General features: G+C 35.5%; 1 protein-coding gene across 2 annotated transcripts in view; it reads right to left on the reverse strand.

Moving 5' to 3' along the window:
* The window catches only part of LOC148881128 (ubiquitin carboxyl-terminal hydrolase 9-like), a 32,412-nt gene extending 12,792 nt beyond the window's left edge, over window positions 1-19,620 (reverse strand). For both annotated transcript variants that reach the window (XM_088963417.1, XM_088963416.1), the window contains exons 1-4: window positions 19,213-19,620; window positions 18,857-19,029; window positions 13,996-14,241; window positions 10,786-10,933 (exon numbers count right to left, since the gene is read on the reverse strand). In XM_088963417.1, coding sequence (XP_088819543.1) covers window positions 10,786-10,933; window positions 13,996-14,241; window positions 18,857-19,008 — 546 coding nt within the window. In that variant the 5' untranslated portion in view covers window positions 19,009-19,029; window positions 19,213-19,620. The remainder of the gene's footprint in view (window positions 1-10,785; window positions 10,934-13,995; window positions 14,242-18,856; window positions 19,030-19,212) is intronic.
* Between the last annotated feature and the right edge of the window lie 7,679 nt (window positions 19,621-27,299).

Raw genomic sequence — 27,299 nt, forward strand, 5'->3', positions numbered from 1 at the left:
GTCCCTCTCTAACTGTGTGGGGAGAAAATGTAATTTCAATTACTATTACTTTCCAATTCATTCAATTCCCTCTCACTAAAGTGTTAAATACTATTCTCTCTCCATAGATAGTTTATTAAAGTATTTTTGTTTCTCACTAATTAATGCTACAAATTAAATCTATATCCAATATTTTAAATAATACAAAACCTAACTTCAAATCCAACATGAAAAACAAACCACCATTTTGTCTGGGCGGTGTGTAAGTAATTCAATCATCCACGTAAAATGGGTCAACCAGTGGTCTCATAGTTAAAGAATAAAGGTTTAACTCACGGTTCGGTTAACCGAACTGTGGGCCTATTTTTTAAACCAAACCGGTATTACCGGTTTCTGGAAAACCAGTAAAAGAAACCAAATTGAAGCCAAACGGTTAACTGTTTGACCGGTTCGGCTCATTGGTTTTTGGTTTTTTTTATATTTACAATATAAATTATAAGTATATATATAAAATACATAATACAAATTTTAAATAAGATAGACACAAAAATTATTAAAAATATAGAAATTTCATAAAAAAAAGCCAATTAGATGCATCTCTAATATTATGTATTCATTATATTAAACAAAATGAGTGTGATAAATATGAATTATTTTTATTAATAGAATAAAAAAGTAAACTAACTTGTAATGAAACTATTTTTGCATCTAATTGGGGTCAATGGTTCATAGGGATGTAAACCAGGTGGGCTTAACTCAAGCCCAAATAGGCCCAGCTCATAATTATAGATAGGCTGGCTTGCATTCTGGGATTTTCTATGTTTTTTAGGTTCGTCCTAAGCCTAACCCTTAGGTAGCCCAAGTTAGGCCTGACTATATACATACATACATATATAGACACATTTGCATACATGGATGCATATACAATTATATACATACATTTATATCAAATTTTGTCATGGGGTTGATTGATAAACCCAAGTGTATCAAATTTCAATGCGACCTAGGTTGAACAGATCAAGCTTGACTTTGGCCACAAACTTAGGCCCAATGCATAAGGGTTGGGCCTAGATTAAGCCTAAACTCGGCCCAACTTGGTTAAATGGCTCAACCAATAATGTCATAATTAAATAATAAAAATTAAAAATAACAGAAAAATACTAAATATATAAAATTTTGACATATATAAAATATTATAAATTTATCATATTAAATGAAGATAAGTATGATAACATGAATTATTTTTAGAATTAATTATAGAAATGGAATTGAAAATTCAAAGCTATCCAAAACTAAGGTCACTTTTTTTCTTTCTAGTGAAGTAAGTCAACACATGATGTCACTTGGCACCGCTCCACCCAGTTGTCATTCCAATGGCTCACAATATAAAAAATATTCGCAATATATCCCCAAAAATATCCACATTTTGTTAGGTGGCCATATGATTTTTTTTATGAATGGCCATATGAACCTTTTTGGGAATCCTTTTTCCAAATATCTCTGATATTTTGCCGATGTGTCAACGATATTTCAAAGTTCATTGCTAGAATAAATATTTAAGGTTTAAAAATTTAAAACAGTATTATTGATCAAAATTCTATAATATTGTTAAGAGCATTTTGATATTTCATTAAAACCATTATCATTTTTTAAACTATTTTCTTGAAATAACTATGGGAAATGGTGACTGAATAATTGGCTTACTATTTTGAAATTCTTTTTATCAATAATAGTAACTTTCCATTAATAATGAACACAATTAATTACAAGGGAGGGGAGATAAACTTTCTTAACTCCTCGGGTTGGGCAGGAGCCCCCATAAAAGCAAAAAGAAGAAATTAAAACTTTGCCCAAAATAAAGAATCCCGAGCCACTAAAATGCATATAACTATAAAAAGACATTCTCAAATTAATCAAAACATAAAGTAACCAAAAAGTCAAAATGGGAAGTAATTAACATATTTAATGTAGAGAATATGGGCAAAAGAATAAGGTGGCGTTTGATAAATCTGAAATCTAAAAAGTTAAAAAGATATTAAAAGTGTCTCAAATCTGAAAACAGGCACAAGATGCTTTTCTACTTTGTAGAGGCTCTGAATAGATAAGGTTGTTTGTGTTGGATCAAACATTCGGCATCTGGAATTCCCTGATTTTACTATTTTATCCCTAAAACAAACTATTTGACAAGAAAAGTAATAAAGTCTACGAAGCAAATGAAAAAATATTTAATAATTAACAAATTAATATATTAAAAACTATTAAAATATTTAATAATTAATAAAAAATAAAATAATTAATAATTAATTTTACATCAGCTGCAGCGAAGTTTTGTTTTGCATTAGTTGCAAAGGCAAAGAATGGGGCAAAGACGACAGTGGTCGAAAGTGGAGAAGAGATGGAGAGAGAGAATGAGAGGATGTTAACCGCCGCTGCTGAGAGTTGCAGCAACGGTGGCAAGAAGACAAGGGAGAGAGACCATGGCTTCACAGAGGTTGAGATTACGCTTGAAATAATTAGCGTGATGCTTAGGAACAATATTAGTAACACGATGATGGCATAATTAATGTGGAAATAGCTAAGATTACGCTTAATTTGATCCATAGCTTTGTAGAGGTCATAGTCGAAGCTACCATTGAAGAAGGGATAGTGTTGTCACTAGTCTATGGTGCCTTCGCCATCACGAAGAAACCCTACCAGTAGTTTTCCTTGGTTTCGAATCTAGATAGAATTACAGAACAATGAGTTGATGAACCCTAGTCCCCAAACGGCAAAACCTTACATCCAACCCCAACTCCAAAGCATTCTGGCAGTCGATCTTAGAGAGAGGGGGGGAGAATGGGATTTTGTTGTGGATGCATTCGTGAGGAGGACGTACAGCCGCCGACAGCAGTAGTGAGGAGGGGCCCACAAGGCGGCAGCTTATCTTATCAGCTCTCAGCTTATCTTATTCTTATCTTATCCTTAGTAGTTTTCCTTATCTTCTAGAGTTTGATCTATCTATTAGAAGTAGGAGTCTAGTTAATCTTAAAAGTGTGATTTATCCTTATCTGTAAGTAGTCGAATTCTACTAGGAGTATTCCCACACCTCTTGGCCGAATTCTACTGAGAGTCTTCCCACACCTCTTGTAATCTCCTATTTAAGGAGCTGCAAATTGAGAATAAAGCATTCAGTTTTCAGTCAAGAAAGAGTTTAGGAGAGTTAGGGTGATCTCTTGAACAAATCACCCTTAGATCGCCACGATAGGGTATGCACGCAAAGGGAGGGGCAAGGGGAAGCTAGAGGTTCTCCCCGTGGACCAACCCGTGATAAGATCCTACGCTCGGGCCCATAACATTTTGGTATTAGAGCCAAACGTCATGGGCGATATGGAGCAGCTATCATCCAGGGTCCACGAATTGGAACACCGACTCGTAGAGAACCACGCAGAAGTGAGAGAAGTCAAGGAAGATGTCCGAGAGCTTCGACGCCTACTCAAGTTGTACTTCTCCAAAAGGGAGAGGAGCCCTGAAGGGGCAACCACCACCAACAGCCGCCGACCAGAATTAGCGAACGATAGATCGCCACCCCAACAGCTGTGGTCATACCCAAGTACAGTCGGCTGGAGTTCCCCTCATACAGCGGCAGCGGCGACCCACTGAGATGGTTGTACCGCTGCGAGCAATTCTTTCGCAATCAGCGCACAGAGGAGAGGGATAAAGTCAATCTGACCGTGTTTCATCTAACAAAAGAAGCACGGCTCTGGTTCTACCGGGTGAAGCAGGAGGAACCAAGACTCAGTTGGGACCAATTCAAGTCCTACTGCCTCCTTCGGTTCGGGCCCCCTCTGCCAAGCAACCCATTGGAAGAGTTAATTAACCTCAAGCAGACTGGAACCGTAGCAGAGTACCAGCGGCAATTCCAAACCCTTCTCGCCAAAGCCTCTTTACTGCGCCCAGATCAGCAGGTGGATATGTTCACCGCTGGTCTAGCTGAACCTCTGAGAGTCGACGTAGAGATGCAGAGCCCTCCCAACCTAGTCACCGCGATGAACATAGCTCACGCTTTCGAACGGAAGCTACAGATTAGCCGAGGGTCTTTCAGCATGGGGCATTCAGCGACTTCATGGACAAACATGAAATCAACCGGAGGAGGATCTTCGTTGACAGCCAACAGGGAACAATGGCTTCACACAGGTAACACTTCCAGATCGGCACCTAACATAGGAAGCAGCATGACGACATCTCCCATCAAACGCTTATTTAGAGTTGAGATGGTGGAGCGCCGAGCAAGAGGGCAATGCTTCAACTGCGACGAGCTGTACTCAGTCGGGCACCGATGCAAGCGGTTATTCTGCCTCCTGGTAGACGAACAGGAGGAAGACGAGGAGGAGCATACAGCACTAGAACCTGAGATCTCCCTACACGCCATCACCAGAATACAGAACTCCCAAACCATGCAGCTACGGGCACAGGTGGCAGAGGAACCAGTACGTATTCTGGTGGACTCGGGAAGCATGCACAATTTTGTCAGCAAGCAAGCGGCACTTCAACTGAAACTACCGGTGGAAGGCAGACCAACTCTTCAAGTGGCCATCGCAAATGGGGAGAGAGTTCACAACCCTGGAATCTGCCGAAACATTCAAATACAGGTCGAATTTGAACCCTTCTCCGCTGATTTAATTGTACTGCCCCTGGACGAGTTTGACATAGTGCTCGGAATTAAGTGGCTCATCACTCTAGGCCCTATCCTATGGGACTTTAGTGCCCTAACCATGTCATTCAACCTGAATGGAAAAAAGATGGAGAGACTTCTCACCGCAAAGATGGAGAGACTTCTCACCGACTTCCCGGACGTGTTTTAAGAACCCAAGGGACTCCCACCTGTCCGATCGGGTGACCATCGGGTTCCTTTTATACCACGTTCAGAACCCGTCGTCGTTCGGCCATACCGCTACCCGCATTTGCAAAAAGACGAGATAGAGAATCAGTGTGCAGAAATGTTGAAACAAGGAATCATGTAGAAAAAACAGCCTTCTGGACGCATCATGGCCACTTCGAATTTCTGGTCATGCCATTTGGCCTCACCAACGCTCCATCCACATTTCAATCTTTGATGAACGAGGTATTCTAACCCCACCTCCGCAGATTCATCCGAGTATTTATTGACGACATCTTGGTTTACAGTACATCATGGGTGGAGAACGTTCGTCACCTACGAACTATTCTGGAACTACTGCGCCAACACAAACTCTTCCTGAAGCGGCCCAAATGATCCTTCGGGGAGCGCCAGGTCCTTTATCTAGGACATGTAATCAGCGGGCAAGGTGTCTCGGTAGATGGCTCCAAGATCCAAGCAATTCAAGAGTGGCCCAAACCTCAGTCCACCAAGGCTCTCTGCGGGTTCTTAAGACTTATCGAATATTACCGCAAGACCCTTCGTCGTCAAGACGGACCACTATGGTCTCAAGTATCTACTGGAGCGACGGCTTGCCACTCCACCTCAACAGCATTGGGCTAGTAAACTGCTCGGGTTTGACTTCCGGGTAGACTACAAGGCAGAGACCTTAAATCGGGCCACAGATGCATTGTCCAGACAAGACGAAGATGCTATACACCTTTGTGCAATCTCCCGGCCACACGTCACCCTATTGGAAAGCATTAGGAGCATGCTGCCCCAATCACCAGAATGGAGGGACCTTGTTCAAAAGATACAGTCCGGAGCGACCGACCCAAACTAGTCCATTCACGACGGGCTAGTACTATACAAGGGACGGGTATATCTCCCGACCGATTGTCCATTAATTCCCTCCGTCATCTCCAGCACTCATAATGCCACACATGAAGGGGTTCAGAAGACATTACACCGCGTCCGCACCGATTTCCATTGGTAGGGTATGCGGACTTCAATTCAGGATTTCATCCAGAATTGCTCCATGTGTCAACAACAAAATTGGGAAAACTTGCACCTGGCGGGCCTTCTCTAGCCTCTTTCACTTCCAACACAGATCTGAGTTGATATCTCCATGGACTTCATTAAGGGCCTGCCTAAGGTCGGCGAGAAATCAGTCTTATTCGTGGTGGTGGATCGCTTCTCTAAGTATGCTCATTTCATTCCCTTATCCCACCCGTATAGCGTGGTTTCGATTGCCCACGTCTTCTTCAAACATTTTCCGCTTGCATGGGCTACCCGAATCCATCGTCCATGACAAAGACCCAGTTTTTACTAGCACCTTCTGGAAAGAGCTATTTTGATTGCAGGGTACAACCCTAGCCTTTTCATCCGCCTACCATTCACAGACGGACGGGCAAACGGAGGTTGTAAACCGTACCATAGAGATGTACCTTCGTTGCTTTGTGGGAGACCAACCACGGCATTGGGTGGATTGCCTTCCATGGGCCGAATATTGCTACAACACGGCCTATCACTCCTCTCTTGGCATGACTCCATTTCGGGCTGTCTATGGTCGGGAACCCCCCCGCCTATTGTCTGCTTACAGCAGGCACAGACACGCATGAAGAATGTCTACGATCAATGCCATAGAGAATTAACTTTCGAGCTCGAACAGTTCGTGTGGTTGAAGCTCCAACCCTATCGGAAACACTCTCTCAAAAGTAGATCTCCCCCTAAACTAGCCCCCAAGTTTTACGGACCCTTCAAGGTATTACGGCGAATCGGGAAAGTTGCATATCAACTTGAGCTACCAGAGCACAACAAACTCCATGATACCTTCCATGTTTCCTTGCTCAAGCCATTCACCGGAACTCCTCCTAAGGAGGTACCTTCCCTTAAACCCTTAAGAGACGACAGACCCATTCTACAACCTCGGGCTCTAGTTCGATCACGCGTCAATCGGGGTACTCTCGAAGTCCTAGTGGAATGGGACGACCTACCATCAGTAGGCACAGACATGCATGAAGAATGTCTACGATCAGCGCCACAGAGAATTAACTTTCGAGCCCGGATAGTTAGTGTGGTTGAAGCTCCAACCCTATCGGCAACACTCTCTCAAAAGCAGATTTCCCCCTAAACTAGCCCCCAAGTTTTACGAGCCTTTCAAGGTATTACGGCGAATCGAGAAAGTTGCATATCAGCTTGAGCTACCAGAGCACAGCAAACTCCATGATACCTTCCATGTGTCCTTGCTCAAGCCATTCACCGGAACTCCTCCTAAGGAAGTACCTTTCCTTAAACCCTTAAGGGACGGCAGACCCATTCTACAACCTTGGGCTCTGGTTCAATCCCGCGTCAATCGGGGTACTCTCGAAGTCCTAGTGGAATGGGACGACCTACCATCAGCAGGCACAGACACGCATGAAAAATGTCTACGATCAGCACCACAGAGAATTAACTTTCGAGCCTGGACAGTTCGTGTGGTTGAAGCTCCAACCCTATTGGTAGCACTCTCTCAAAAGCAGATCTCCCCCTAAACTAGCCCCCAAGTTTTATGGGCCCTTCAAGGTATTACGGCGAATCGGGAAAGTTGCATATCAACTTGAGCTACCAGAGCACAGCAAACTCCATGATACCTTTCATGTGTCCTTGCTCAAGCCATTCACCGGATCTCCTCCTAAGGAGGTCCCTTCCCTTAAACCCTTAGGGGACGGCAGACCCGTTCTACAACCTCAGGCTTTGGTTCGATCCCGCGTCAATCGGGGTACTCTCGAAGTCCTAGTGGAATGGGACGACCTACCATCAACTGAGGCCACCTGGATCCCCTGGACTATTCTGCAAGATGCCTACCCAGATCTCGAGCTTGGGGACAAGCTCGTCGCCCTGGAGGGGTGTAATGTTGTGGTTGCGTTCGTGGAGAGGACGTACAGCCGCCGATGGCAACAGTGAGGAGGGGCCCACAAGGCGGCAAGTTATCTTGTCAGCTCTCATCTTATCTTATCCTTAGTAGTTTTCCTTATCTTCTAGAGTTTGATTTATCTATTAGAAGTAGGAGTTTGATTAATCTTAAAAGTGTGATTTATCCTTATCTGTAAGTAGTCGAATTCTACTGGGAGTCTTCCCACACCTCTTGTAATCTCCTATTTAAGGAGCTACAAATTGAGAAAAAAGCATTCAGTTTTCAGTCAAGAAAGAGTTTAGGAGAGTTAGGGTGATCTCTTGAACAAATCACCCTTAGATCGCCACAATAGTGTCTGCACGCAAAGAGAGGGGCAAGGGGAAGCTTGAGGTTCTCCCCATGGACCAACCCGTGACAAGAAGATCCTACGCCCGGGCCCATAAGAGATTTGAGAGATGATTTTCTTTCTGACGAGTTCTCCATCGCAGGGGTTTCTTCAAGTTCTCCATCGTCGTCTCCCTTCTCATTCAATGGAAACAGATCGAATGGGATTCTATCGGGTTTGAATGGGAGTATAATATGTCATTATTATTGATAAAAAAAATAATGTCATTATTAAAAATATCAAGGATATTTTAGGCTTTCGGCCAGGTCTGAAATGCATCTGATTGCATTAAGTGCCTAGCCTGGGTTTTATGGATTCAGATCCGAAAATGCATTTCAGATCCTTTTTTCAGACTCAAACCCAAACATGGGTGGAATCTGAAAAGCAACATTTTCAGACTTAAGAAGTCTAAAAGTGTTAACACCACCTAAAACAGAGAAAAAAAGAAAGATACTAGTAAAGTCTCAACTTACTCCTATTTGACTCATATAGTTATTAGCTATGATTTTTTTAGCATTAAAAGCACGACTATATTTATTCTAATGATTCCTTCAAGGTCTAATAATTAATTCCATGTTTCTAGAAATATTTCCTAATTTTTTAGATTTTCCAAATATCTTGGCAAAATTAATGAAGTATCGCCAAAATTTCTTCTTTACATGGCGAGAAATCTGTCGATATCAAAATTGCAAACCATGGTCATTCCTTTTCAAGGGACTCAGTTCAAAGCAACTCATAAAATTAGAGTAATGTGATTCGGAAAGAAATAGAGATTGAAAGTCTCATGTGCTTGAATTGGTGATTGCTTAAATATATTTTAGATGTTGCTATGCTTATGTATTTTAATGTGAGCTAATAGGCTTTTTAAAACTTATTTTAAAATTTTAAGTATGTATTTTTAATTAATACTAGTTGGGACTCATGTGATGCATGAGTTTTGTTTAACAAAATTGAAGCCAAAGGAACCTGATGACATTTCCAATTGGGCCAAGCTGGTTCAAATCCAAACCAAGCATTCTTCTTAGATTACAAATCTTTATATAAACTCTATTAAATGGAATTTTATTTAATAAATTTTAAGTAATTTAAATAGAACTTAAATGAAATTCATTTGTTATAAATTATAATTTAATTAATAATGCTTACCAATTATTTTTAGATAAAATTATATTAGCTTTAATATTTAAATTAAAAATTATTCTTATAAATATTTATTTGCTTCTTATTATTTTCAAAATAAAATAAAAGGAGCTTTGTTAAGAAAAATTAAAGTTCGTAGCATTCCCAATTGTGCCAAACTGGTCTAAGTCCAATCAAAACATTATTTTTGGGTAATATATTGTAAGATAAAGTTTTATTATTTTCTAATTCAACTTTTTAGTAACAAAACTAAGTTAAAAATTATTAAATTTTGTTGGTTTTATTAATTAGATTATTGGTATTTAATATCCTAAATTGGTTATTAATCTACAAATATTTGAATGAACTATCGTTCTTAGTTTAATAATAATATTATTAACTAAATATTTAGCTAACATTATATATTTATTTATTACTAATATATACTTTATTATGGTACCCATACTTAACAGTTAACACAGGTTCCATATATGGACCCGCATGCTATTTGGGTTGTGCAAAAACAGGTCATCAATGACCTATATAAATCATCTTTACCCACATAGTTAAACTGTTAAAATGGTTTTCTTACAACCTGAATAACCATAACAAATCCAACACCTCCACTCCTATGGAACTTTCCACTCTCCAAGTCATGCTTGTTGCGAGGACGATTTTTGTACTTCCCAAGTAAGCCCATCCAATTACAAATCAACCACCATAATATGTCTCTGATCTCCCCCAACGACATATGCAAAACTTCAAAGTCATGCCTGTTCCATGCCTCCTTACACCTCCCCTATCACCTTTCACCCCCTTACCTCCATCTACTGAACAAGCCTGCTACCCCTCTATCATGACCACCTTGCCAAAGGACCTCATAATTTCCATCTCCTCTTCGTATTTGGTGATTACCAGGCTGTATAACTCTCTTGGACTTCTATCTTTGATTAGTCTTCACTCTTCAGAGATAAAGAAAACATTAGAATAGGCATCGCATGCATAGCCCATCAACCCCAGTTCCAAGAAACTTTTCACATCTTTCCACAAAAGGTTATGCTTCTTTAAGATGTTTGGTTTCCCAAATGCCAAATATTAAAGGTATTAACATGCACTAGAGTTGGTGCCTGCCTTGGAGTCTAAAAGGTGTTTAAAAGTGCTCAAAAGAAGCTATGTGGAATTATGTAGAATTTATAAAATAAAAAATCAAAAAAAGAGAAATAAAGAAAGATGCCATATTATTATTTTAATTTTTTTGAATTTTTGCAAAATTTATGAATATCTTTTACATTTTTAAAAATTTTTATGCCTCGCTTCAAAGAGGCACATGCCTCACCTTGCAGCTTGGGCTTTTAGAACACTGATTATCTATATTTTGTCATAAAAATCTTGCATTAAAAAACAATAAAACAAAAAGGGCCCAAAAAGAAAGTAAATAAGTCATTATCAAATTGTTACAATTTATAATAGTGATAAAAAATTGTAAGAATTTATAACGAGATCAGTTTAAAAAATGAAGAAATTTGAAATTACCTTTTTACTTATCTGGATAACTGATTGCTTGTTATCTCTAGAATCAATTAAGTTAAGACAGAGTGGGTAAACCTCAACAATAAAATTCTTGTTGTGGACAACACCTTGGGAAATCAACCTTCTGGGTATAGCTGGTCCTCCTTTGTACCTTCAAAGAAAATATAGAGGAGAAAAATAGAATGTGTGAGAAAACAATAAGCGTGACCTAGAAGCTGTGAAACATTGGAATTAGAAGCATGACTGAAGCTTAAGAAAAGCAAACAAACAAGAGGGGGACAGATGGTGTCCACCCATCTGCTTTCTATCAAACTAGGATAAAGACAATAATTGGGAGATAAGTCTCCCTTTTCATCCTTCCTTTCGGACTAACTACATAATAGCATCATGCCAGTCACTACTTTGCAGAATGGAATAAGTAACAACTGATTGTACATTTAGACTTCACTGCATGATGCATGAACAAACTACCAACTTTAGACTTTAAACAACAAATTACCATGTGTTGAACAACAACACATGAACAGACAATGGATCTGAAAGCCTTGTACAGATAGGGGGAAATAGTTATAAATCTCCTGGTTGTATTCTAATACTTGATAATCACCAATCCCACACCAAGGACAACAAAGGCTTCTATAACTTGGTCGGCTAATTAACTCGTTTCAACAAAACTACTAAATCTTAAAACATAATGGGATAGAAACAATTGAGCTGTTCAGTAAGATCAATTTTAATAAAAAAGCATCGCACAATTTTCATAAAACAGTGATGAGCATAACGACTCACAAATGAAATAGAAACCAAATGGACTATTTATTTATGAGGTGAGTAGTCTAAATTTCATTGAGTGAGGACATTTTCTTCCCTGGTAATTCATATCTAACAAACGATTTGCTCATTTCTTTTGGGTAGCAGTGTTTAAAAGCGCAAGGGCCAATTTGCACCAGAGGCGCAAGGCAAGGCGTGTGCCTTTTTAGGAAAGGCACAAAATTACAAAAGAAAAGCTAAAAAAAAAGGTTAGAAAATTCCACAAAAAAAAATGCCAAATTTTATTTTTTTTAAATGCAAAAATATTAAACGTAATGTATAAACTTAAATTTTAAAATAAATTATTTTAAAAACCTGTTATCTAAAATTAAATACATAAACATAACATGTAAAGTGTATTCAAATGAAATTTTAAAAATAAACGCAAACATATAAAGCATTTTCAAGCATGTAAAACCCACAATCTCTTTTTTTCCTTAATTGCATTGCTTCAAGTAGTTAATGTGATGTAAAACATATTGCATTCTTGATTCTATGAGTCGCCTTTGTAGCACACCCCTCAAGGCAAGCCCAAACAAGTCTATGTTAGGGTCTGAAATTATTATTTTCTCACATAAAAAATAATGATTTTACAACTTTCATTGCCTTTTAAGAAGATATTTTATTGTAATGAATGAATGAACAACATAAGCAAATAGGGGGTTCTCGGAGCTCCGGTCTCGAGGGGTTTGGTCAGGGGTCCGGGGGCCCAGCCGTTAGACTCAAAAAAAAGCAAAAAGCGCAAAATTTTAAAAAGGTGCACACCTGGTCTGAGGCACAAAGCGCATCAGGCACACACCTGGGATAAGGCGCAAGGCGCATCAGGCGCACGCCTAGGCGCACCCGGTGCGCGCCTTTTGAAAGAGGTGGCCTAGGACCCGGGCGAGGCGCATACCCCAAAATGCGCCTCACCTGTGCGCCCAGGTGCGCCTTTTAAATCACTGTTGGGTAGTGATCTTCCCTATATAGAACTCTTTCCCATTAGCATGGATTTGATGCAAAACTATAAAAATTGCCAGTTTGACACAATCAGTTCTCCTTGTCCAGTGGATCTTAATAAATCACTTCATAAAACTTTTTAATCAGTAGATTATAGGCTATTTGATAACAACTGAAGTGGCTGAGCTGAACAACCTGGTGTTTTATCTGAGTGAGTAACTTAAGGAGGTTGTGAGCACCTTAAAGGCTGAAGCAGAAGTTGGCATTGAGTACTATATTCCCAAAACACAAACCCTACAAAGAATTGCAGAACCAATCAAACTCTCTGAATACTTATTTAGGATCCTCTTTACTTCTCCTACAGACTTTTCTTTAAATTCTTCACCTTCTTAGTACGCCCGTGATGTAGCACAGCAAAAAAACTTTAAAGAGAAGGAGATCTAGGTACCACTCCTAGAGAGTTTAGGCCTCACACCCAAACATAGGAACTAAGAAGCATTACACATCCACATAAAGACACAAACTTCTGTATTTTATTCATTATGTCTTGCTAAACAACCAATTCACCTATATTTATGACATAAAATAGCAGCTGATTGTCCTAACTAGGAATCCTACTCTTGGCTAAAGAATACTAATTTGAACTGAAAACACCCAACACTCTTCTAACATTACTATTTCTAAAACTTGATCACTAACTCAAAACACACAGAATTTATTCTAGCTCCCAACTAGAATCTTCTCCATCATTGTGCCAAATAATAACCAAAGCCTTAGAATTGCTGGGCATTTTTCTTTTTCTTGTACAAGTCATGAAGTTTACTGTATGATCCCTATCAGCACAACTCCAACCAAACCCCCTATTAACCTCGCAAACACTTCTGATACCTGAACTGTTCTTTCCGTTTTCTGATTGTTGAACCTTCGTACAACATTAGGCTTCTTCTTCAAAATCATCGGACTCCTTTGATCATCATTGATTCTTTCCAACTCCAAAACTGACTTAGTGGCACATGTATAAAGTTCATGTTCAACTCTGGCATTTATGGATCTTAGCACACCTTAGTTTATGCCTCAACCTTTTAAAAACATGGACAAATTCAAAAGGATTTGTATGTGTTCGTGTTTATGTAATATCATCCTTATATTCTTAATACATCTATTTTATCTAAAAAAACAAAAGTTCTTAAACAGATAATACCAAAAATAGATGCAGAAGACTTTTTATCTTTTGGGTGGGGAGGTGGGAGTCTAACAAATAGAAGAAAGACAGGGCACACATTATACAGAGGCTTCCAGAGTCTTTAGGAGGCAATTGTCCTGCATCCCCCAGTACTATCCAACTTAATACAAAACAAATCCTCCAGAAGTTTTTTATTATTTCCTTTTGTTAAACTCCAATTGTAAAAAGATGTCCTCGAGCATGTAATCCCATAAAGAAGGAAGAATGATAAAGACAATTACCAATCAACAAGCTTCTTCCAAACTTCTTGAGGAACCAAAACATAATCATGTCCTTCTTCCAGCGCTCTAAAAAGCTCCAAATCATCACTTTCTGTAGCACTTCCATTTTTAACAAGATGAGAATTATCTATCTGTCCTGGTCTATCTGCTGTCTTTAAAAGCCCATTTGTATGTCGAAAATTAGTGGAAGGATCATCAATTGGAAAATTGTCTTCTCCAATGTAATTCTGCCAACTCATAAACCACCTAAGAGAAAGGGAAAAAACCCATTAGTTCATATTTATAAACAGGCAATGAGTCCAGAACCCAACATGAGTCCAATAAAAGCTAATAGCATGAAAACATAAAAATTTGTTCAAGTAGAAAGCTAAACCAAAGCACGTATATGAATTTAGCAATAACATTTGTAAGAACACCAAGTAAAGATGAATAGGATAAGATATAGAACCATTTAGGAAAAGTGTGTATAGTTTTTTGTAGAAATAAAAGACAGCAATTTAAGCTATCATAAGTGTCTAAACTTCTGCTTGATTTGCTCAATCATTATAACAATATTCAAATGTCTAAAAGTAATCAATCTTCCATTTCCAATCCATATCATTAAGTCACTTAAATAATCTCCATATTCATAAAAGTATTCCAGGCGATGATCAGTTTTATCAAAGTGCCAAGTGTCAACTACTCAGTTAAAGGCTACATAACTGCATCATTAACTAGTTGGTGTGTACCCATGACACAACTGCATAGGATGACTTAGAATCAACTAGATTGACAAACAACTAGTCCACCAAGATGACTTTAAAGTTGTATTTATTTGTATCTATCTTCTAACTTTATACATGATGAGGGATAAATTAAGAAATAAATGTCTAAAATGAAAGAGAAATGTAATTGTAAATGTCATCTTCTGATTAGTGGAGTACCAATATTAATATGGCTGTCAAGGCCTCTAGGCAATTCTAGGTGACAATAATGGAGCATCTAGTTGCTTAGTCGCCTAGATAGGCAGTAGAATTTTACAATGGAAAAGTACCAAGTTAGCTCTTTTATTTTATATTCCAATAAGCATGCACATAAAATGAACTAATAGCATCGTGTTTTACTAATGACATTAGTTGTCCTCTCAAAACATTGCAATTCATTGTATCCAAAAGAAATTACCATTTTCAAATCAATTAATTTTAAGAATTCTAGCACAACACCATAGCAAAGCATTTTATAGAACAAATGCGAGTCAAGAAAAAAAAAATATTACAAATAACGAAAAGGGAAAAGAATGAGAAACAGAGCCCTCCTTCCCTACTTAAAGTTGTTGGATCCTTGTGTTTTAATGGTACAATTCTTAAACAAAACACAAATAAAATGTGAAACATTTGACAGGATGTATTGACACAAATGATAATAATATGTAGCCATAGTAATAATATTACAAATTTACAATAAGGTTAGCTGTGTTGGAAACTTCCTAAGTAGACATGGTAACTAGGAACCTAAGAAAAATGAATACAATTATACATTTACTATCTCTTTAAATGATCAATAAAATTTTCATTGTTACTGGTAAAAAAAGAGCCTAATTTAGGTAGTTATCATATTACTTTGTAGGTGATTTGCGTTGAAGCTGATGAATTTTATAGTAGTTTCAAATATATCACTTCATAGTTGTTTAAAATTTCATGTCAGTTGTGCATATGATGGCAAAAAAATAAAAAACAGCAAGTTGAGCCTGTCTACAGGGTTATTACTAAATAGGCATCACATAAATAGCAGTACTGACCATGTAGTTACCTTTATTAGATGACAATTACCTCTACAACTTTGCTAGAGATGGTCGAGGGAGGGATAATCATCAAATGAATTTGTACTTTTGCAGGCACCCTGAGAAGCTAGTCCCAGGAGGCCACTATTGTTGCATAGTTGTCAAGGCCCATGGCTTGCCTCGCCCAACCATGTGGTTTACATATAACCTCTTCAAAGTTTATAATGTTTTTTATATGTTTATATCTCGATAGACACAATACACCATATCATTCTTTTTATTTCTTTCGTAAAATAATATGTTTTTTTATTAGTTTATAATTTTGTTAGGGTTCTGAATTCATGATAGATATTTTTTTTTATTTCTTTCACAATACACTGTTATCAATGTTTCTTCAGACAAAAAGAAGAGGGGAGGTCCTTTTTGTGCTTTCTTTTTTCTAAGACAAGAACAGGGGCTCCATCCCTTCTTTTACTTCTATTTCTATGACAGAAAAGGGGGCTCGGCCCCTTGTTGTACTGTCCTTTTCTGAGACATTAAGCAACACCCAGGCAAGTGCCTAGGTGACCAAGTGCTCCCCTGTTGCATAGGTTCGCCTTGGGGCACCAGTTCAGGACTCCACCCCTTCCTTTCATTTCAAATTGTTCAATTGCTTTCCTCACCACCCTCTCCCCACCCAAGAAGAATAGCCCCAATGACTACCCCACCTCCACCTGCCTACCCACTAAGTGGGTGTTTGGCACCGGTTCGTTTTACGACCATTCCGTTTCTGCTGATGTGTCATGCACACCACATCAGCAAATAAACGGAATCGGCAAGAAAATCACATTTGGCAAGGGTGTTTCAAAAAAAAAAAAAAAAAAACAAACGTTTCTGTAATGATTAGATTTGGAATTCTGGAAAGGAGGGGTTTCTTGAAACATCAAATTGACAATTCTTGAATCACCTGGGTGATCCTGAATCACCCTGGTGGCATGGCACATTGAAATTTGAAAAAGCTGACTACTTTTTTACTTTTGAGATGTCACACAGTTGTCACTATAATATATTATAATATTAAGCCAAATCATTTTAAACACCCAGTCAGCCTGCATCCCTTTTTTTGCGTTTTCAAAAGAACAAGTGAAACAAATCACTTATGAATTGGGGCCCACTTGTGAAATGGAACGCTTGAGAAACACTCTGATGCCAAACACCTACTAAATGTTTAATGTTCATAGTTAATAGGCAACAACCAGTTTGGGAATTTGGTTTAGGATATCTAGAAGTTTTGCGGGGGCCCACAATCTGTCTTGGACCTTGGGTTATTTGAACCATCTCATCTCACTTAGGTTATTTATTATCAAAACTTGTCCATAAATCCATTTTGGTTTATTTTGTAAGGTACGGCTGACCCAATCTTTGAACTCTATCTACTTCTAGTAGAGAACTTGATTATGAAATAAGAGTTTGAAATTTTAATTGAATTATTGTGAGTCACATTCTCTTACCTTTTCTTGTCTTTGTTCCCTATGGTTGCAAGGTTTCTTCTTATCTCTCTCTCTCTCCATCACACGAACTTCTTTACAATGTTATAGAGGAAAACAAAAAAAGACGAGTAGAGAGCATAGAGTGGAAAATTACGGAGAGAGAGGAGAGAGAAAAGGAATGGATTAGATGTTTCACAGGTAAGAGATGGCTCTTTTATATTTTTTTATATATGAAGATTAAATGATCTATTACCTATCTTTAATGTTTTGCATATCAAAACAGAACACACATTTTTTGGTTTGGGTAGAGGTCATCTTGTGATACAATATTTGTCATTTATTTTTTAATAATTATATGAAAATATTTTATTTTGATCCTTCCTATGCATGCCTAATGAAATGAACCATACCGAAATGGATACCAGATTCCCTTGTCGAATTTTCATTCAAACTGATTTTTTTAGAACCACCAGATATCAAATTGAATTTGGTTATGGGGTAATATGTTGTTAAATTGAATTTTGAATTCGATTCAATCTGTTGCAGCCCGACATTGTGGATATATGATAGTACCATAATTTATATACTAGTTTCTTTGTATTATTATTTTTTCAATTTGTTAGGGCTCGATCAACACACAAGTCAATGCATACTGACTTGAACTGTTGGAGGCTTCAAAACTTGAACCTACGAGCAAGGAAGGACCTGGAGATTCTTCTTCTTTTCCTGGGATATAACAACACTCTCTGTTTTATGTTGTAGGTTTTTCATTTCCTTTTTCCAGGGCAATCTTCTTGTTCTTTCCCTAAGTGTCTAGGACAAAAACAAGGGCTCCAGCCATATATTCTCTAGACGTTTTTCTTCTTTCTCGTCATGGATATATTAATTGCTATGCTTTGCTATGAAGCTTATACTTATTTGATGAAAATTACTGATAAGGGTCCTTACAATGTTAGTCCTAGCAATTAAGAGTGGCTGGATGCAAACCTGACTCAGCATTCTTGCATTTAGTGGCCACTTATACTATTGCACCACGCAATGGCCAGTGATCAACAAATACTGGAACCATCTAAAAACAAAAAAAAAAAAAAAACTCTCATTTCTCATCCCCTATAATTGTTGGGGCACCCAGGTAATGCCATATAAGAACATTCTGAAATGGTCTAAGCAGCAGATTTCCATTATCATCATCTAAGCTTTATCGCAACTATATGGGGCCAGCAACATGAATCCTGCTTCGCCATTCCGTTCTGTTTGGTGTCATATCCATTGCATTTAACACCATGACGCGTCAGTTCCGGGAAAGCCGTAGCATATCCCACCCATTTCTCACGCCACATTTGGGCTAAGGTGTAGGGCTTTTCCCCTAAGGTAGGAATATGTTAATTGTCACATGGATTAAATAATGAGTTAAACAAGCAAAAATGCCGGGAATAAGAAAAATATTATCACCAACTTAAGGTAATCTGAACGAACTATATATTGCTTCATCACATATCAATTCAGAATTGAGCGATACAGTAGCAACGAACAAAGGCAATGCTAATGCAATAAAAATGTCTCAAGCAAAGCATATGACCTTATAACAATTAAAATTAAAAATAAAAATCCAGGACTTGTGCTGAGATCGTACCTGTTGGAAAGAATATAATATAAGTTCCCTTCTTTCAAATTAGATTCTGCTGCTTCAGTTAGTTGCCTTATAATCCGTCTTTCTTCCTCCGGTGTACACGGCAAGCAGCTAGCCTCATTGTCCATCAGGAAAGATGAATCGGGAATCGTCATGATCGATCTAAAAGCGGTTTACTTTTTCCCGATCAAAATTTGAAAAGAAAAAATCAACAAGCACACAATAGATTTAAAATTTGTCCGTGTACTGAAATCTCCGATCCCCAATCTGGGGCCAAATCTACTTAGAAACCCTTAAAAATAAATCCATAAATAAAAACAAGAAGTGTGGATAAAGGAACTTCAAAAGTCGATCCTTACTCCTGCCTAATTGGACGATTAGACGAACCCCTAATGTAAGAATTCGATGAATGGGTGGGTTGGGAGAAAACAGCTTTAAGAAAGTCGAAATTGAATTCAAATAACAGATGTATCTCTTATTCCTCTTTCCCCGTTTCTTGGACTTGGATGGTAGGTATCGTGGAAGGAGGAGGTGCAGAAGGTCTCGATCTCGCGGATATTCGAGAAGACAAAGAAAAGAGAAAACAGAAAAGACGAGAGAAATCCTACTTCTTCTCTCCGTCTTTTCAACTCTCCCTCTCTACACTCGGGTCACGCACACCCGCCGTCACGCGGAGTCTTGAATGGGTGAAGCTCGAAAATACGAACACAAACGGACAAACAAACAAGTAAATAGGTGAATAGGTGAAGCGATATTTTCCTTTCTTTTTTTCTTTTTCCTACTCTCGTTGTTTATATCACATTTGTGGGGGCGCCCCACAACGTGCCACAGCACATTCCCGCCTTATATTGGGAACATCTACCAGAATCGAGAATCGATGATCTCATCATCAGGAGATATTCTTAATATACGGCGGCGATGTATTGTGGGATATTATGGGGCGTAGATTTGATTTCCCCACAAACGCCCTACATGAAAGATTTTCTAATATACCAGTTAGTTTAAAATTCACCATGAATTTTTAGCATTTCTTCTAAATTCACCATAATTTTTCAAAATGTTTAAAACCCATGTCACTAACTTGATATTAAATAGACTAATGGGTGTTAATATATTACCATTTTAACCTTCATAGAAAAATATAAAATATATACAAAATAAATTAACGGGTGTTAATATATTATTATTTTAATATTTAGACGTGAAATAAAAGGAAAATTTTCAAAAAATATTTCAAATTTAAAATACATAAAAACATAGAAATTACAAAAAAAAAATGTAAATAAAATAAAAATTTATTTTTAAATTATAGAAACTATAGAAATTGAAAAACAAAATCGAAAAATAAAAATTGTAGAAAAAACACCAAAAATTATAGAAAAACACAGAAATTACAAATAAAAAACAAAAAATACAAGAAAATTTATAAATTGTAGAAAATAGAAAATGTAAAAAAACTAAAATTATAAAAAAGATTAGAAATTAAAACAAAACGCTAAAAATGTAAGAAATTTGAAAACTGAAAAAACCATTTTCTTCTAACTCGCCATTCAAAGGTAATTTGATCATGAAAATTGTTATTTATGCTGATATGGACACCTTTATTAAGAAGCATTAAGGATGCACTAAAGGAAGGTGAATTTTAGAAAATAAAAATTTAGGCTGCGTTTGGATGCAATGCAAATTTCGGTTCAGTACAAATATGTATTCCGGATTGGATTTGTGAGCATTTGGATACATGCTAAAAAAAAACACCTAAAATCGAAGTAAAATTGTAAAAATGTCAGTATTTACATCGATTTTAGGGTGAAAAACCACTTCCATTTTTTTGAAGTAAAAACGGCACTCGAAGTCGATCGAGGGATATAGGCGAAGGGTTTACCCTCATCATCCACTAGAACTAACGACTATTTTTCCATTATCAGTGTGAGCATTCATCTGATATCTGAGCATCAAGTCGATGACCACTTCTATGCAACGAAGATCTATTCAAGTGTTCGAGCATCCGAGCATCTGAGATCTGAGTGTCCGTCGTCGGAGATTTGAGGTATAAGAAACGAAGATCTGAGCTTCAAGTCATCGGTGAGGTTTCTTGAAATACCATCTTCTTCTTCTTTCTACTAATCGCCCGAAACCCCAAAACTTCACTGTTCATTGTCCCTGTCCTCCTGACAGCAGCGGCAGAGGAGTATCGTCCCCCCAAAACTCACTGTTCATTCTCCATCGAGCATCGCCGACTCATTCTCTCACCCTCTTCCTTTCCCATCTTTTCGTTCTGCGGCGGCTTCGAACGTAACCAGCGGCGGGTTTGAACTCGACAATAGCCCCTCTTCCCTTTACCAGATTTCTTCCTTTCTTTCTCCCTCCATCTTCACTCACTCTCCGTTTTCCTCTCTTTATCACCCCTAACAACACATCGGACACCTTTTCGCCGCTGCAACTCACTGAATAACTTCCGCCCATATCCCCATCTTTTTTCCTTTTTTCAATTCTAGCCGTCATCGATGTCGCCTCTCCTCGTCCTCTTTCTTCTCTGTTATACTCTCCCCCAACATTCCCTGCTAGAGGCCGACCCCCCTGTCCGAGTCTTCTTCGTCGATTGAACAGAATCATCAAGTAAATGTTGCAGTCCCTAGTCATCACTATTGAATAGAAAACAATCCGGGAGGGAGATTACTAGAACCTCTGTTGCAACATCTGCATTAAGGCCTACAGCCGCCTACATCCGATTCAGGTTTTTCCCATTGAAGACAAGTTCTTAGTGACTGAAATCTTTGACCCCCTTGTTTTATCGATCATTTCCAGGCCGACATCCAAGTTCTCAGGTCGATCATTTGTTTAACGGCGGGAGCGGTTGGAACACCATTGGGCAGCAAGACACAGTTGTATTTGCACCGATGAGAATGCTAAACATCCACAAAAATTGAATTGCTATTTGCATCTTTCATAACAAACGAATTGAGTGCAAAGTGGGTGTGTAAATCTTGAACCACTTTGCACTACATGACCCAGACATTTTTGTTTTGCACTTTTTAAATTTGCATTTGCATTCCTTTCAAACGCGGCCTTAGTGATATGGTGAATTTTAAACATTTTGAAAAGTTTCCCTTTTTATATTTGATAAATATTTTTTTATTTTTTAATTTCCACCTTGACCAGGCTCGAATCACCCACGTGCCCAGGGTTATTGCACATCTACCCACCAGACATTACAGCTGTGTATTCACGGGGAGATATTCTCAATACACAGTAGTGGTGCTCTAGATAGGTAAGTGGCAACAACTAGTGGGTAGCAGATTCTGAATGACCCGGATGGGTATTTTTTGTTTCAAAAACAGATTCTGGGCGCTGATAGGGTGCAAACACACTATATCATGATCTTATTCGAATCTGAATCCATCCAATTTTGTTGTTTGGATATTTCTGATTTTTTTTTTTTTTTTGTTCAGATTGGAAATACGATTCCTTTAAAATCAGATCAAATTCAGATTAAAAAGAATACGATCCAACATATTATTGTAATTTGATTTTTTTATTATGTTGTTTTGTGAAAAAGATGTATATACTCCCATTTTGTTTAAATATACATGACAAAAATGGTTGAAAAAATGCTTGTATTTTTTTTTGTGGTAAAGACTTTTTTACATGTTAATAATTAAATGGGATCATATTAGATTTAAATATTGGACATCCTTAGTAACTTCGAATTCGAAACAATCATTGTGAGATCCATCAGATCATCGGAGTGGATAAGATATAGGATTTACATTATCATATTTAATTCAAATATGCCCCATTTTGAATCTGATCTCACTTTGCTGTTGTATAGTATGCAAATTTATATGTGTTGAATTTAATAATATTTTGAAAATTATGTAGACGATATTTGATAATTTATGTTTTTTTACAAGTTCGACTATGATACGGAAAAGATATGATATCCGAAAAAACATCTTACCAATCAACTGGAATCACAAACATGGTAGTGAACCAGGTGTTATTTATTAAAATTCATGGGTGGGTTTTGATTGGTCAAAACTTTTTCTATACCATATCTTTCTCACATCATCTTTTTTTTTTACACTAGTAATTAAGCACATGTATTGCATGTGATAAATTTTTCTTCATATTAATTACTTGAATTTTAAATATGTCTTAGTTAAGATAGAAATTGAAAATCAACAAAATTAACAATATGATTAAAACTAAACTTAAATATTTATTATTCAATTATGACATCATGGGTTTCTTTGAAAAGTTGGATCGTTGACCTACCATCTAGATAAGAAAACAGTTTTGTTTTTGAATTAGTTTTAAATTCGGGAAAATTATAGTCATAATTAATTGTGTAGTTAAAATTATGTTACAAATTGGTCTATATGTTAGACGGCGTATGCCCTTAGCTCCAATCGAAATGATGTATATATATAAGGCATTTTAAGATATTAAATGAGTTGAAAAATGTAATATTAAGATATTCAATGCATTGAATTTTCTCTCATTAAATTCAACATTTAAGTTATTGACTTGCATTTATCTTCATTGAATCATATATTTAAGGCATTTTTGTCTCTTCTCGTTATTAAATTCTATTAATCAAATACATACATAATAAATTAATAATTTCAATAACATAAAAACTTATACTTTTAAAATATACCTAAAAAATAGTGTTTTCATCTAGGTGGTTTTAAGAAATTAAACCATTTTGAGTCAAATGGGTCAATCCATGTTTTCACAATTAAATAATAAAATTTGAAAATAGATAAAATGCAAAAATATAGAAATTAAAAAAATTAGGGAAACTTTTATCACAATATACTCAACATATTAAACAATAATAAGTATGATAAATAAGAAATATTTTAATTAATGATGGAAATGGAATATAAAATTTTAAAGCCAATTGGAAATAAAACTATTTTTCATATTCTCTCTTATTAAATTTCATATTTAATGTATATTCTCTCATTAAATCATATATTTAAGATCTCATCATTAAATTCTACTAATTAAATCTATAATATTAATTTTAATAGTATAAAAATAAATATTTTGAAAAGTAATTTGAAAACAAAACCATTTTCTTCCCTCTTGGTGGTGGATAAGCAATTTAACCATTTTGGTCAATGGGTTAACTAATAATGCCATAATTAAATAATAAATTAAATATCAAAATTCAAAAAAGAAAAAAGAATTGGGTATATTTCTAATATTATATATTCATTATACTAAACAAAAATAATTATTATATATAAAAAGTAATTTTATTAATGATGAAAATAGAATGTCAAATCTAAAATCAACCCAAAAATGAAATGATGGCATAATAAAATAAGAAAATATTTAGAACTAAAAAATACAAAGGATTATAAAAATAAAGAAAAAAATAGAAAAAAAATTGGAGCACCTTTTTGTTGTTATATATTTATAAAAAATAAAAATATTGGGTACACTTATAATATTATACATTCATTATATTGACAAAAATAAGTATTATACATAAGAAATAATTTTTTCAATGATGGAAATGTAATACATAACTTAGTGTTGACCAAGAAATCAAACTATTTTTCTTTTTAGGTGATAGGTTAGTGGTTTGGATCAAATGGTTTAATGGATGATATGTGAGTTAAATAATAATTTTTTTAAAAGATAAAAAAGTATAAGTAATCAAAAGATTATATAAGAAATTATATATTAAATAATAAATATTTAAAAATAAAAAAGTGCAAGTTATCAAAGGAATAGATAAAAAATTATATCTTAGTTATGTCAAACAGAGATTAAGTATATTCGAAAGAAAATCTTTTTCTTATCTAGATGGTGGGTCAATGATTCAACTTTTCAAAGATACTTAAGATATCATAGTTAAATAAAAAATATTTAAAAAAAAAAGATAGAACACCAAGAATGAAAAAGTAACGAATTTTGTTGAAAACATTTGGAAACATTTCTAATGTTCTATATTCATCATATTAAATAAAAATATTTATCAAAATAAAATTTCATGTTGCCACAATTAATAATAAAATTCAAAAATAGATAAAATTAAAAAAAAAATAGAAACATTTTTAACATCATATATTTAACATATTAAACAATAATAAGTATTATAAATATTTTTTTTATCAATATGAAAATGGAATGTAAAATTTAAAACAAATTGGAAATAAAACTATTGTCCTATATATTTTCTCATTAAATCCTATATTTAAGATATATTTTCAAAATAATGAAAATAATGTCATATATTTAATATATTTAAGATATATTAGTGATGAAAATGGAATGCCAAATTTACAATTAACCTAGAGATGAAATGATGTCATAGTCAAATAATAAAATTTTTTAAAATAGAAAATACAAAGAATCACAAAAATATAGAAAAAATTGGGCACATATCTAATGTTATATTTGTATAAAAAAATAAAATATTGGGTGCATCTCTAATATTATGCATTCAATATATTGAACAAAAATAAGTAGTTTTTGGTAAAATAACGAAAATAAGTATTAAGCATAAGAGATAATTTTATCAATGATGGAAATGTAATACAAAATTTAATGTAATCCTAGAAATCAATCATTTTCTTTTTTGGGTGGTGGGTTAGTGGTTTGGGTCAAAATAATCAATCGATGATATGATAGTTAAATAATAAATTTTTAAAAAAGATAAAAAAGTATAAGTAATCAAAAGAATATATAAGAAATTATATATTAATTATGTCAAACACAAATTAAGTGTGATAAGTAAAATTTATTTACATAATGTAGATGAAATATATAATTTAAAACTGATCCGAAAGCAAAGTTATTTTCTTATCTAGATGGTGGGTCAATGATCTAACTTTTTAAGGAAAACCATGATATCATAATTGAATAATAAATATTTAAAAAAAAAAGATAGAACACAAAAAAATGAAAAAGTACAAAATTTTGTCAAAAACATTTTAGAATATTTCTAATGTATATATTCATCATATTAAATAAAATAATTGTTAAAATAAAAATTATTTTTATTTATGGCAAATGGAATACAAAATTTAATAATAATAATAATAATAATAATAATAATAATAATAATAATTGTTATCGTAATTTAAAATTTTCACATGCAATGCATGCACACATTACTACAAGTATTTAAATTTATTTTTAATCATATTGTACTTTTTATTAATTTTCAATTTCTATTTGTAAAATTCAAGTAATTAATATAAAGAAAAATATCTCATGTGCAACACACATTCTTAACCCAATTTACAATTAAAAAAATGAAACAAACAATAATGTCTGAAATGTTAAATGAATATATATACATACATACATATGTTTAAACATATATATTATATACATTAATTATTAAATATATTATTAATGATTCGATTTTATATGGTTTCTAAAATTTAAAGAACACATACCAAACTGTCAAATTTGATTTGGTTCTGTGCGATTTGACAATGTAGACCATATAATGAACACTCCTAGTTCCCAAGGGTGACTTTACTTTGGTCAAATTTAATTTAGTTTATAAGGCTAATGCAAATAACTAAAAAAATTAAAGTAATTTAGATAGACATGACACCGGAAAAAAATTATAAACAATCAGCTGATATGAGGTGACCATTAAAGTGGTATTCATCAAATTCACAATCATCATTCATAGAGGAACTTTGATTGGTCAAAACTTGTTATATACGATGGGGCCGTTTGGCAAGCCTTTTTGGTAAGATCTTTTATAGATCTGACAGTCAAAATACATTGGATTTTTGTATTAAGATCTGAACAGCATGAAACCCGTTTGGTTAAGAGGTGTCTTTTCGTGTGTCTTTTTTCATGAAGATGAATAGGAAAAAAAAAACATAACAACTCTATTTAAAACTTTTGAAAAATTGCCCTGAACTTCTCGCGTCTTTTCAACACACGGGCTTTTAACGGACACATCTGCCGCAAACCAAATGCATGTCTGTTCGGCATCATTCATTTCCCCGATTTCTAACGGAGTCCATTCGTGTTTATCAAGTTAAAGCTCCCCTTACAAAGGCTGCATTGCACGGGTTGCAACTAAAGTAATGCTTAAAAGGGAAAAAGGAACTTCCATCGAAGATGCAGAGACCATGAGTCCATGACTAGGTAGAAGGGTAAAGCCAAACAGAGATAACAAAGTTTAAACCAACAAATCAGCTGGTCAATTTTGGGATAGAAGAAGTCACCCTAACGAGCAGAGGTGTCCCTACCCCGACCTTGTTTTTCATTTGTACCAAAAGGAGGAAAAATAAATATCTTATTGCTTGGCTGCATTCCGATTTCGGAGGCTAACGAAAGAATTCATTTTTCAGGTATATATATATGTCTGGTAAGATCCAAACAGAGACTCCACAGTGCTAAATTGAAGTGGATGATTGGTTGAACTTGAAACCAAAGCTCTGAGTAATTATAGATG

Source organism: Nelumbo lutea, chromosome 1 (assembly GCF_056320005.1).
Source record: "Nelumbo lutea isolate HS-2025 chromosome 1, American lotus-T2T, whole genome shotgun sequence".
NCBI classification, from domain to species: Eukaryota; Viridiplantae; Streptophyta; class Magnoliopsida; order Proteales; family Nelumbonaceae; genus Nelumbo; species Nelumbo lutea.